General features: G+C 41.2%; 1 protein-coding gene across 2 annotated transcripts in view; it reads right to left on the reverse strand.

Annotated features, from left to right (window-relative positions):
• Positions 1-12,849, reverse strand: part of PON2 (paraoxonase 2) — a 27,156-nt gene extending 14,307 nt beyond the window's left edge. For both annotated transcript variants that reach the window (XM_078059278.1, XM_036115697.2), the window contains exons 1-2: positions 12,697-12,849; positions 3,425-3,495 (exon numbers count right to left, since the gene is read on the reverse strand). In XM_078059278.1, the coding sequence (XP_077915404.1) occupies positions 3,425-3,495; positions 12,697-12,770 (145 nt within the window). In that variant the 5' untranslated portion in view covers positions 12,771-12,849. The remainder of the gene's footprint in view (positions 1-3,424; positions 3,496-12,696) is intronic.
• Positions 12,850-13,089: the final 240 nt, after the last annotated feature.

Genomic DNA, 13,089 nt, shown 5'->3' on the forward strand with positions numbered 1-13,089 from the left:
CCCTCTCCTGCTGGGAAGTGGCCATAACTGGAGTTCTAGTCTTGGACCAAGAAAGAAGCAGTATGTTGAAGACAACTGTGTTGCTTCATCAGCCTTTGTACCAGACTGGCCACACAGAGCCCGTAGTCATCTTATCACCCTAGGCCATTTGCTTATCTCTGGATGGCCAAGTAAAAGATGATAAATTTCTCTCTCCTCTAGGTGTAACTTTATAACAGCAAATCAGCCCTTGCCCATTCCCAATAGAGTACCCGAGATATAATGTACCTTTTATTGTTCACTCTTTTGGCTCACTGGTGAGGTATGTGTGTTAATCACTCTGGGAGGAGATACTATATTGGAAAGAGAATTTGCAAAAGGTACTAAACCTCTCTGAGCTTTGGGTCCTTCTCTGTCATAAAAAGAAAAAAGAAATCTAAATCTCACAGTAGTGTGTATTTTGTTTTCCTTTCATAGGTAGACTGTAAAGTAACTGATCACAAGGGCTGCAAACTTCAATGCTCTTTTTTTTTTTTTTAATCTCCCCAGCAGCAGTTTTTGTAAAGGTCTTGATTGCCAAGTGTATAAAACCGCTAATTAACTCAAAGAGACAATCCATTCAAAATTTTATTTTCGTCCAGAACTCTGAATGCCCGCATTTTCAAAGACATTTAGAAAATGTTTTAAGCTTTTAAGCCTCAAATAGACTTAACTAGCTCCTGTCATTATAATTTTTATTATTTAGATGTTGATATTAGGCCAAATCTTGGGTAAGAGCTTGGTTTCTTGTCTGTAAGATAATGGGAAGGAATACACAAAATGGGACTGTGAGCCTACCTTGTGCTCCCACAGAAGGCACACATCCGTATGATATGTGGTAGATGACTACTGTTGATTAAAACAGAAAGACCTGAGATGATATGTATGAAGCACCGAAGAACTGCAAAGAGTTCATTTCTAGTCATGGTGAATGTAGCATTGGAATGTGTGTGTGCGTGTGTGTGTGTGTGGTGGTGTGTGAGTATGGATGTTGATGGGGACGGAAAGGTAGGGGAAAGTGGTCTTACCTCTTAGAGGGATTGCTGGCCTCAAGTGCATGGCTACCACTGTTTCCAAAGTGCATACTAAAAAAAGAGAACCTTCTCCCCTTGTTGCCTACCATAAGAAGTTGCTTTTGCCTGTATGGGAATGTACATGCCCAGCACACTGTTACTCCTTGTAATCAAAAGACCACTGAAGAAGCGACTGTTATTGCAAACATAAAACCACATGCTATTACTAGCCATTAGTCATCACGAACATAGCATTCAACAAATGTTCATACAGTGCGTGCTAACCACAGAGCAAAAACAAAAAAAAAGAAAGAAAAAAAAGCACAATTCTAATTAGATCTAAAAATGTATCCCAAATGTGCTTCTAATCACTCATCGTTTCGCTCTGTTGCCTTTTGAAGTGCCTCAGAGGCATTAAACACTTCACAAGCAGGGCCAGAGGTGACATATTTCCTCATTCTTTCCAATTCCAGACAGCAGCTCACACACATCACAACATAAAGGTCACAAACACAGACAGACGCCTGTTCGGAATACAAATGTCTTCGGGCTTGTTTTTCTCCGAGGAGCCCTCCATCCCAGTGAGTTGTAACAGCAATACACTTGGCGGTTCATCCTGTAATGTGTCTGGTTGTGCCCTATTGTCTACTCTGAGACTTGAATTCACAGGAGGTGGGCACCACAGGGCCAAGGGCTGTTTAATAATGTGACAATTATTAACTCAGTAGCAACAGTAACCTTTGAGATCATGGACTCAACCTCCCAACCTTGTACAACATCCCTCACAGATGCCATCTGGCTCTTGCTTAGCGGCCAGTTCTGAGGGGGCTCTTCATGACTGCAGTCAGAAGGCAGGGCGCAGTGGCTGAGTTTCTTGGGACTCCAGACAACCTTATTTCTAGAACTGTCTGCCTTATCTGGCACAGATCTAGTCAGTCTGCTATTTGATCCTGAGTTTGTATCTTCCTGCTAAGTGTATGGGCAACAGTAACAAAGAGGAGAAGCCCCAGGAGAAAGAAGTCAAAGAGTCTAGGCCCAGGGAGATAGGACTGGGAAAAAGTACCAAAGTGGCAATGGAAACTAGGAGACAGGGCACATAAAAAACAGATGTGTGAAGGAGAGGCAAATAACAGAACCGGAAAGAAACTCTGAAGTAGAGAAGGCTGCTCTGAAAACTGATAGGTTTCATGAAAACGAAGCCTTTTTGTGTGTGATCCAGCAAAGGATCACTACTGTGTTTTTGCTCAAAGAGCATCTTGAGCCCTGTCTGTAGTGAATGTGTTTATAAATAGGAGGTACTGAGTTTATTAGCATTGCCGACTCCAGGGCAATTTAGCAATGACTATCAAAACTTTAAACATTTTTTTAATATTTAGTTATTTTTTTAGAGAGTGAGAGGGAGAAAGAGCGTCAGTGTGCACACGCATGTGTGAGGGGGTGGGGAGGGGCAGAGGGAGAGGGAGAGAATCGCAAGAAGGCTCCACACTCAGAGTGGAGCCCGATGCAGGGCTCGATCCCACGAGCCTGAGATCACGACCTGAGCTGAAACCAAGAGTCAGACAATTAACCGACTGAGCCACCCAGGCACCCTGACTATCAAAACTTTAAATACACATGCTACCTGAACAACAATCTCACCGTTAAGAATTTATCCTATCGATATACAAGAGCTCTATGTACAATGATGTTCACTGATTTGTTTGTAGTTGCAAAAAAAAAAAACTACAACCATCCAAATGTGCGTTAAGAGGGAAATGATTAAATCCACCATGGTTCCTGCAAACATGAAAAAGAATGAGGTAGATCTACATGTGTTGATGTGGGAAGCTGTTCACATTGCACTTGGAATAAAGCAGGTTGTAGAATATAATCTTATACTAAGATGCCATTTGTGAAAAATAAATATGTATGCATATATTTGTTTGCATTTGAGCTGGAAATATCAGGAAAGAGAAGAAAAACTTTCTCCCTGGAGTTATTTCTGTGAGGGATGGAGATTTTCTTGAGAGATTTTTTTTTTTCCATTTTGTGACTTCTCTTCCTTCTGACACCTTCACTAGCCAACAACCAGGCTGACAGAGCACAGGTCTCAGGGGCCACACACAGCGAAGAATACAGACTTTACAAAACTAGTTCAGAAAAGTCACTAAGCAGGCAAGAAATCAAACAATAAACATAGGACTACACAAATAATTAACAAATTGCAGGGAGAGTGAGAGAGAGAAGAAATACAGGTGCATGTGATCAAAAAAAAGATTGAAGAGGTTTTTGTTGATTTAATGTGATTTTTCCTCTGATCAACACTAGTGGAGTGCCAAAATACTGTTAATGAGTTTTTTCGTGTTGATGGCCAAACAATGTAAGGTGTATAACAAGCATTTTCTCATACTTACCGATTCCTTTAATGAGGTGGCAGTTTGGAAGGTCTACAGATTCTACTTCTCTGGAGGCTTTAAGTCGATTTCTGTTTAAAAAAAAAAAAAATCTATGTTTATGTATTCCCTGCTTTGTTGAAGACAGGGTTTAAAGAGGCTTATAGCAATACATAAAACACAGCATAAATCTAAAGCAGATAAAAGAAAAGATAGAAAAACAAGGGTAGGAACATAAAATAGCACCAGAAATGAAGTTAAAATAAAAATGCGTATCACAAAGTTCTATATGTGAATGTGGGTCATAAAAGAAAGCCAATAACTCAACAAATAAAACCTGTAATGCAAGTTCCCAAACAAAGACGAACACAGCACCAGGTCACATTTCTCACAGCCCTGGTGTGGTCAGAAGAGCTCCAGATGTAGAACCAGAAGAGCTGAAAAACGCTCAGACCCTCTGCAAAATGACACGGGGCCTGACGCGAGGCCAAGAGAAGAGGCGTTTTTCGGAGCCAGGCGCACAGAAGCTGTTAAGAAACATGTGGAGGAGGTCCCATCCCCATCGCAATATTTACTGGGTGAGAACTTTGGAGAACGCCAACTACTGTAACAAAAGAACTTGTTGCTGTTGTTTCACAAAAAGTAAAGGCACAGAAATAATGAGGAAATGGTGAACTGTAATGAAATACCTTCCCCACCGGCCTGTCCTGAGAGAGGGCCACAAAGCAGTTTGGCCAAACACATCTGGGAGCTCTTCTTTGGAAGCCACATGCTGTAGGCTTTCCCTTCTCTTCTCTTGCTGTCTCTCACCTTCTCTTTCTGTTCTCTACAGTCATAAGTCATAATAGTGCTTGCAGAGTAGTTTACATTTTTTCAAATGTACCCCACATTTAAGAGAGAAAAATGACCATTTGCTGCTTGTCCCTCTCCTATTCATATCCTTGACAACGTCTGACTGCTAGACACCAAATTTGGGGAAGGTTACTGGTCTCAGCAACGTGGAAGAAGGCCGAGGCCCACCTAACCCAGAACCACCAACAGGTGGTAGCAACTATATAATCTGGCAACTCATATCATATATAAAGTTCCTAATTAAAATGTTAGTATGTTATTTCGAGGGGCACCTGGGTGGCTCAGTTGGTTAAGCGTCTGCCTTCGGCTCAGGTCATGATCCCGGGGTCCTGGGATCGAGCCCCGCATCGGGCTCCCTGCTCAGTGGGGAGTCTGCTTCTCCTTCTCTCTCTGCTCCTCAGCCCTGCTTGTGCTCTCTCTGTCTCTCTCTCAATTTCAAATAAATAAATAAATAAATAAATAAATAAATAAATAAAAATCTTTAAAAAAAAATCAGTATGTTATTTCGAATCATATAATTCAAATAGTGTCAAAATTTTTTTGAAACAATATAGCAATAAGGCAATAAAACAAAATTAAAGTGAATCAAATAAATATATTAAATATATAGATGTAATAAAAATTAAAAATAAAATAAAATTTTAAAGTAAAGCATTTTATAAAAAGACAATACATCTCCCATTTACAAGTCCCAGGAGTGACTTAAAGGCGGAAAACATGTATATTTAGCCTAATGGGTAGCAGTAATACTAGTGATGATGGGGATGCTGCTGCTGATGACCATGGGTGGCAAAAGGAAATCAGTAATAAAAACAGCTAAAACTTATTGAGTCCATCACTGTTCTATATGATTTACCTGAATGACGTCATTTAATTGTTAAAACAACCCTAAGAAGTAAGTACCATTGTCCCTACTTTAGGGATGAGGGAAGTGACTCAGAGGTGAAGGAACTTTGCTGAGGTTTGGCACCTGCTGGGAAGAACCTTCCAGAGGCGGTGCTCTAACCCACTCCAGTATTTTTCTCCAAAAGGCTGAAGAGATCTGTGTTCCTTAGCAGCAAGCCTGCCTGGCCATGAGCAGGTGAATCTCTATGGGCCTCAGTCTTCTTTATGCATAAAATAAGGATGAGGCTAGATGGCGTCCCAAGTTCAGTGGACACTGCATGATTCCAGAAGCAGATGGAGATATGTCAGTAGGTCCCAGCTGCAGTTTCATCAAGTTTCTCTATCATGGATTGGTTTGGGTGTCAATTTTATACAACCTCCTATTATACTCATTTAACCGTACAAAAATAGGGGTAATGAGGATTGTCATCTACCTTTTTCAAAGATAAATTATATGGATAAAATAAAATTCAGTTGTGTTTGAACAGTTTAATATGGGTTATTTTTTAGAGTCAACTCAGGTCTGCGTAAATGACTGATAACTACACATTGCCAAGAGGGTAATCTTTATTAACTAGTTTAGTTGTACAGTATCATCTCTAAATATGCAGACTGCCTACTATTAAAACTGAAGTTACACAAGGGCTGTGCATAACTTCTGGCTAATCAAATCACTTTTTCTTAATTCTCTTTTATAATAAAAGAAAGACAGGATTTTATTTCCAACCTTTGTGGCCCATGAAGACTTTCAAATTCTTTTGGTGGAAAATTGCTAGGCTTTTTACCTGGTAGAAGCACCAGTTCCCTACCCATTAGTGAACTTCTGTATTCTGGGGTGGCAGGCCCTCTTAGCTGACAAACCTAAAACCATCCTCACCCCATTTCTTCCTCACTCCTTTCCACTGCAGAGACAGACAAGCCAAACATTTGCTTTCCCAGACTCCTTTGTATTTAGGGGTAATCATATGACTCAGGCTTTGGAGAAAGATATTTTTGTTCCCGATAGAAAAGGCAGACACAAGAAGAGAGCTAACTGGTATCCCCCCACCCCTCTTCTCCCTTCTTCATGATTTGACCACACATGCGGTGCTTCAGACTATAACAACCATTCAGTATTATTATATTTTTTTAGATGTATCTATGTTTTTATTTTATATATTTATTTTAACAAGGATAGACTACTTTTTGTGTATGACACATTTTATTTTTTTATTTTATTTTATTTATTTTTATTTATTTTATTTTATTTTATTATGTTATGTTAATCACCATACATTACATCATTAGTTTTTGATGTGGTGTTCCATGATTCATTGTTTGTGTATAACACCCAGTGCTCCATTCGGTATTCTTAACATGACAAGAATGAGGACATAACGCCAATAGTGAAGGGTTGAAGGACAAAAATATAAGAACCTAAGTTTTTGATATGATCATGCGCTCAAGGGACAAGCTATAGAATGACTCACCTACAAAGTTTTTATCATGTGAGAAAAATAAGCCTTTATTTGTATATGTTACAATTAATTTGATGTATGTTACTTGCAGCTAAAAGCACTCCTAACTGTTAAGAGATTTAAGAAGTTTGGAGTACTATACAAGAGAAAGCTCTACAAACCTCTTTGGACTAGCAGATCAAGAAGCCTAAATGCATTCATGCCAAATTAAAAATAAATAAACAAATGGTACAGACACAAATGATTTTGGCATAGCCTATTTGCTGCCTAGCACTTTATGTCCTAGCATGCTTATGAGTGTACTAGGTCAGGGATAGCAGTCTGCTCTCATGCAGACATTGTGAATCAATCTCAGCACTCCTTCCCTTTAACCCACAGCCAGCCTCATATACAATGTCCCAGGCAACCACTACTGCTCTAGGTTCCTTATGTTTTTCTCACTTTCCTCTTCTTTTTCATTAAAATTGGGTTATTTTCCTTTGAGTTACAACTATATCATAGGTATAATACAGCGAAGAAAATACAGTTTTCCTTCAATTGAGCCGGCAATCATTTCCCCAAATGACACCATTGGAAACATGTACATTAAGGTTCTTAATCTGGGGTCTAGTGACCTTTAAGGAGTCCATGGGTAAAATTCAGGGATCCATGAACAGGGATGGGAAAAAAATACATCTTTATTTAAACCTAACTGAAACTAAGCATTTCCTTTGATGATGAGTGCAGGCAGGAAACCACAGAACTTCCTTCTAGCAGTACCTGTCTCTCTGTCAATAACAGAAATCACAGACATTGTTACATCACATCTCAGTTGCAGATATCTCAAAGTACCGTTTATACTCACTGCTACTTCAAAATATCTATTGCTACATATTCAACTACCTTTATATCTATTTAAGGCTTTAATTAAGAAGCCCATGTTATTACATCATACATTAGATTTTAAAAATAGGCTGGTAATGGTATTTAAGTATTTAAATTAGTATTAACTTACATAGTATTTAATTTTGTTTTGGAATCCTATGTGTTTTATTTTATGCATTTACAAACATGATGCTGACCAAGGGTCTATCAACTGATGAATGGATAAAGAAGATGTGGTATGTATTTATATAATGGAACAGTATTCAGCCATAAAAAAGAATGAAATCTTGCCATTTACAATGACATGGATGGGGCAGAGAGTATTATGCTAAGTGAAATAAGTCAGAGAAAGACAAATATGATTTCACTTATCTGTGGAATTTAAGAAAAAAAACAAATGAGCGAAGGAAAAAAAAAAGAGAGAGAGAAATGAAGAAACAGACTGTTAACTATAGAGAACAAACTGATGGTTACCAGGGGGGAGGTGGGTGGGGGGATGGGTGAATTAGGTGATGGGGATTAAGGAGGGCACTTGTGATGAACACAGGGTGATGTACGGAATTGTTGAATTACTATATTGTACATCTGAAATTAATATAACACTGTATGTTAAATAAATGGAATTAAAATAAAAACAACAAAAAAAGGAGGGGCACCACAAAAAAAAAAAAAAATTAAATAAAAGCATAATGCTGAGGAATCAAGGCTTTACCAGATTGCCAAATGGATCTATGGTACAAAAGTCTAAGAACCCCTGCCTGAACATTGTCATTACAAGTAACTTTCATTGAGCACTTACCATGTATTTGGTGTTGTTTAGCACTTTACAAGAATGAACTCCGGTATTTTTTATAGCCCCACTATGTAGTGGGTAGTATTAATATCCCCATCCTACAGATTAGGACATTGAGGCATAGAAAGGTGAAATAAAAAGCCAAGAACCCAAGTAAATAGTGGAGCTAAGAAATGAATTCAGGCTATCTGGCCGCAGAGCATGATTATTACATCATACATTAGATTTTAAAAATAGGCTGGTAATAGTATTTAAGTTTTTAAATTAGTATTAAGTTACATAGTATTTAATTTTGTTTTGGAATCCTATGTGTTTTATTTTAACCAACAATCATTACCATGAAATCTATTTTTATTTCCTTTTTTTTAAGTTTTTTTTTGTTTTTTTTTTTAGATTTGTATTTATTTATTTGAGAGAGTGAGAGCAGTAGCAGGGGGCCACAGGAAGAGGGAGAAGCAGACTCCCTGCCAAGCAGGGAGCCCGATGCGGGGCTCAATCCCAGAACCCCGGGATCATGACCTGAGCCAGGGGCAGACACTTAACCGACTGAGCCACCCAGGTGCCCCTCAATTTCTGTTTCTTTCACTCAGGAGACAGCATTACCCATCCAGAGTGGGATGAGATGGGGCAATTAGTTATTATGTTGCCTTATCTTCAACAAACTAGGAACACAGTGTTACTACCTGGCAGTACTTTGTTCCACCTTTCACTGCCTTTGAATTTACCAACTACTGAAGGGGCTTTATCATTTAAGTACAGGCTTAAATACAGACAAACAGAGGCTTTATCTTTTAAGTACAGACTTGTAACACCCCTTGGAATTTACCTCTCGGGCCCCTGTAATGCTTGTAGTACTTAGTAACTAAGAATTTGTGATTAGGCATCTTAGGCTGGGAGTAATTTGCTCCAAAGGCAGAAGAGCTAGGAGGCAGTGGGGGAGCTGGGGCAAACTGTATTTGGAATCAGAAGCCCTGGCATGGAGTACAGGTTCAGCACTAATTACCTGTTGAACTAATTAGCAGACTCCCTCCAGCCTCAGTTTTAACATGTCTAATATAGAAAGGAAGACATATACGAAGACTGAATGAAGTCATAAATGTAAAAGGGCTTTCTTTCCAAATGTCAGTAAATGTATATTTTGGTGTAGGGGCCCCTGGGTGGCTCAGTGGGTTAAGCATCCGACTCTTGGATTTTGGCTCAGATCATGGTCTCAGGGTCGTGGGATCGAGCCCCACATCAGGCTCCACACTCAGCAGGGAGACCGCCTGAGATTCTCTCTCTCCCTCTGCCTCTGGCCCTCCTCCCCCACCTCTTGAAATAAATAAAATCTTTTTAAAAATGTACATTTTGGCTTAATATAAAGAACTTTTGACACTTTTGACACAGTGACCAGAACACAGTAGTCACACAATCAATGATAAGGAGGGTGGTAGTTTAAAAATAAAGCCTGACCTTGCAGAAGTGTTCAAAAGCAGACTGGATAGCTTTTTGGTACAGCTGTCCTAAAATCAGTCAGGCGACAAGCAGAATGTTCAGATGCTTGTTTTAGGGATTCCTGCTCATGCACAGGCCTCTGATGTACTCAAGTCTCATGACTCATCCAAGGGTGTGTACTTTGTAACAGGTAGTAATTGGCCTGGGGATATTTGTGTATTTCTATTTCCCCCTCTTTTGCTCAACTAGGGAGGAGTAGGAAAGTTGGGTATAATATGCCACCCTCCCCTGGGAACTTTAGCCAGTTACAGTTCAGAAGGAAAGAGACAGCTTTGATTCCACTTATCTATCTGGGACATACTTATACTAAAAAAAAGTATTCATTATTTATCTGAAATTCAAGTTGAAATTTAAGTGGGCACCCTGGGGGAGAGAAATAACTTGAATGCCTAAGTGTCATCTCTAAAAATAGGATAATGAAAGAGCAGGCACCAGATGAGAGCAAAAAACAAACAAACAAAAAACCAAAAACAAGCCTGGGTTTTGAAGAGCCTTTCCTTATGGAGAGGTAGGAACATGCTGCTTTTCAAAACAGACTCTAAGGGTCTGAAAGGAGAGATGCTATGCATTTGAGCACTCCACCTGGAACTCTGTAAACAACAGGCGCTTGATATTCCCCAAGCACAGGGTCACCAGATAAAATACAAGATGCCCAAATCTGAATTCCAAAGGAAGAATGATATTTTAGTATAATTATGCCCCAATATTGCAATGGGATATGCTTATACTACAAAATGATTCGCTGGTTACCTGAAATTCAAATTTAACTGGGCATCCTGCATTTTTACTTGCTAAATCTAGCCACCTATCACATATTAACATTCTTACATCACCTGATTTGGGAGTTCAACTATCCAATGAAGTTACCAACCTAGAAAATCCCTGATCAGTAAAACTTATTGCAGTCAAATCTTTAGAAAGGTGCATTAAATTGTGAATTACCTATAAGGTACATTCTATGTACATAAGCTTTATTTACTTTTTCTTAGGTTTGCAACTGTGACATCATTTAAAGGGACTTAAATTTAAAACTTTAAGATTAGTAAGAAGAAAAAACCATTATTTGTGGAAAGCCTAGTAGTTTGAACTTTAGGACAATTTAATGAGCTTGTGAATTTAGTGGTATTGCCTTTGAAACTGAGAGCTGGACAGATCATACAAAATTATCCAACTCAAGAATGTTCTGCAGAGCAGGCTGGGTATTTACATAACATGAAAATTAAGGTCCACGTGTCCATTTCCTCCCTCTACCATACACTGTTTCTCCTGCTTGCATCCCTTTATCAGCAGATGAAGCTCCAGCTACAGGACAGTAGAGACAGAAACCCTGGTACCACTTTAGTCTCCCCACCCTTATCAGTGAGGCTCAAGTTTGGGCCCCTGTCCTGTTATTCTCTCCAAACTACTGTAATACCTTAACTAGTTTCCCCATGTCTACCCACTCTCTGTTCTACTACTTCTCAATTGTAACTGCATTATTAGAATTATAAGGAGAATTTTTAAAAATCAAAACCACTCATGCCTGGACCCCACGCAGACCAGATGAATCAGAGTCTCTGGGAGTGCAGCCCAGACATCAGCCCGCCAGGAGATTCTAATGTCCAGCCAGGATCCAGAACTATCGCTCTCCTCCATTCCATCCTTCCAGCTTCATCTCTACAGCAGCACAGTTAATTATGCTTTATAGCACAGCAACTGATTATGTTTTATATGGTTTAAACAGATTCCTGTTTAAACACACACACATACACACACCCCCCAAACATCAATAGTTCTCCTTTGCCTATCAAAGCAGGCCCCAATTTTTGAACTTCTAGTTAACCATCTCAAAACCTATCCTTCCCCCAATCCCTATTATTCACATCCCCTAACTTTATGCTCCCCCAAGTTGGTCTACTGCTAGTCCCCAAACTTCCCCACCTTCTCCCCTCTGTTCCCACTGCACTTTTCATCTAGGATGGCCCCATATGTGTTTCACTCATCTTTCAAGGCCAATGTCAAATAGTCTCTTCCTCCTGAACTCCCAACTTCGGGGGCTGTAATCTTTCCCCCTTAAGCCTGTAGGGGTTTGTATGTACCTGGTCTGGACATCCTAATGGATATATTTGCTTTATTTCTCTCCTCCCCTGTAATAGCGTGAACCTCTTAAAGGTAAGGACTGTGCCTCACTCCATTACAGGAGCCTAGGATGGCACACCATACATAGTAGGTGCTCCGTATTTCTGGAATCCTTTCGCATGAGGCTTCTAAAATTTGAGTTGGTAATTTAGAAACTATGATGTCGACCCATCCGAGCTTTTCATTATAATTAATATTGGGAGATGGACCAGGCTTGGGCTGTTGGACATTCTGGCTGCAGGGTTCCTGAGTGAAGATAAATAAGGAAGTGATGCAAGAACAGTAGCTGAGTGTTTCAAGTATCTTCGATCTACAGCGCCAAGATTAGAAAGCTGAAAAGTTTCTCAAACTATGCAGGGAAGGGATGGTGAGCAACTTTATTGAAAGACGGCGGCTGGTTTGGGCACCAAAGAGAAGCAGCACCAAAGACCTGAAATAAATCTTTATAATTAAAGGTTCGATGCATGAGTAATAGTTTTGCTTTCAAGTTGAAGCGCTGGGTTTGCCTGTGTAACTACAAAGCCCTCGCCGGTCAAACCTCGGTAAGCAGCAAAGGCTTCTCAACTTCCCAGAAAGTCTCCAGATTCAGCCCAAACTGTGTTGGGTTTTGCTAGAGGCTGGGGGGCGGCGGCGGAGGTGTTCACCAAGCTGCGGAACTGAGAACAATCAGGAGTTCTCACCCCGCAGCTCGAGAAGCCCTGCACGGCCTGCGCCCTCGCCCGCCGCCCGCGGCCACCCGGGCCCGGGGCCCCGCGGGCGGGGGCCGCTCGGGGAGGGCGGCCCCCAGCCAGGCCGCGCGCCGACGGCCCCGTGCGAGCGGGCCCACCTACCTGAGCGCCAGGAGCCTCTCGCCCAGCAGCGCCAGCGCTATCCCCAGCAAGCTCAGAGCCACCAGCCGCCCCATGGCGCGGGAGCCGGCGCCGCCTCGCTAGCGCCGGTCGGGGAGCACGGAGGGCGGCGCCCGCCTCCCCGCTCGGGCCGCGCTCCGCCCCGTCTCCGCCCTCCGCCGGCCCTTGGCTTTTGTCACCACCAGCTTCCCCCGGCCCTCCCCACCCCCCACCCACGGACGCCCCAGTTTAGGTTAAGGGCGTGAAACTTGGACTCCTCCACCTCCTTTCCCAAACGGACGACCCCCTCAAGGACCTCAAGCAGCCCTCGTACCTTTCTCATCCTAGTCTTCACAGACATCCCTTACCCCATAGGCCGGCAAGAAACTTCTAGAT

This window comes from Halichoerus grypus, chromosome 12, assembly GCF_964656455.1.
Source record: "Halichoerus grypus chromosome 12, mHalGry1.hap1.1, whole genome shotgun sequence".
Lineage (NCBI taxonomy): Eukaryota > Metazoa > Chordata > Mammalia > Carnivora > Phocidae > Halichoerus > Halichoerus grypus.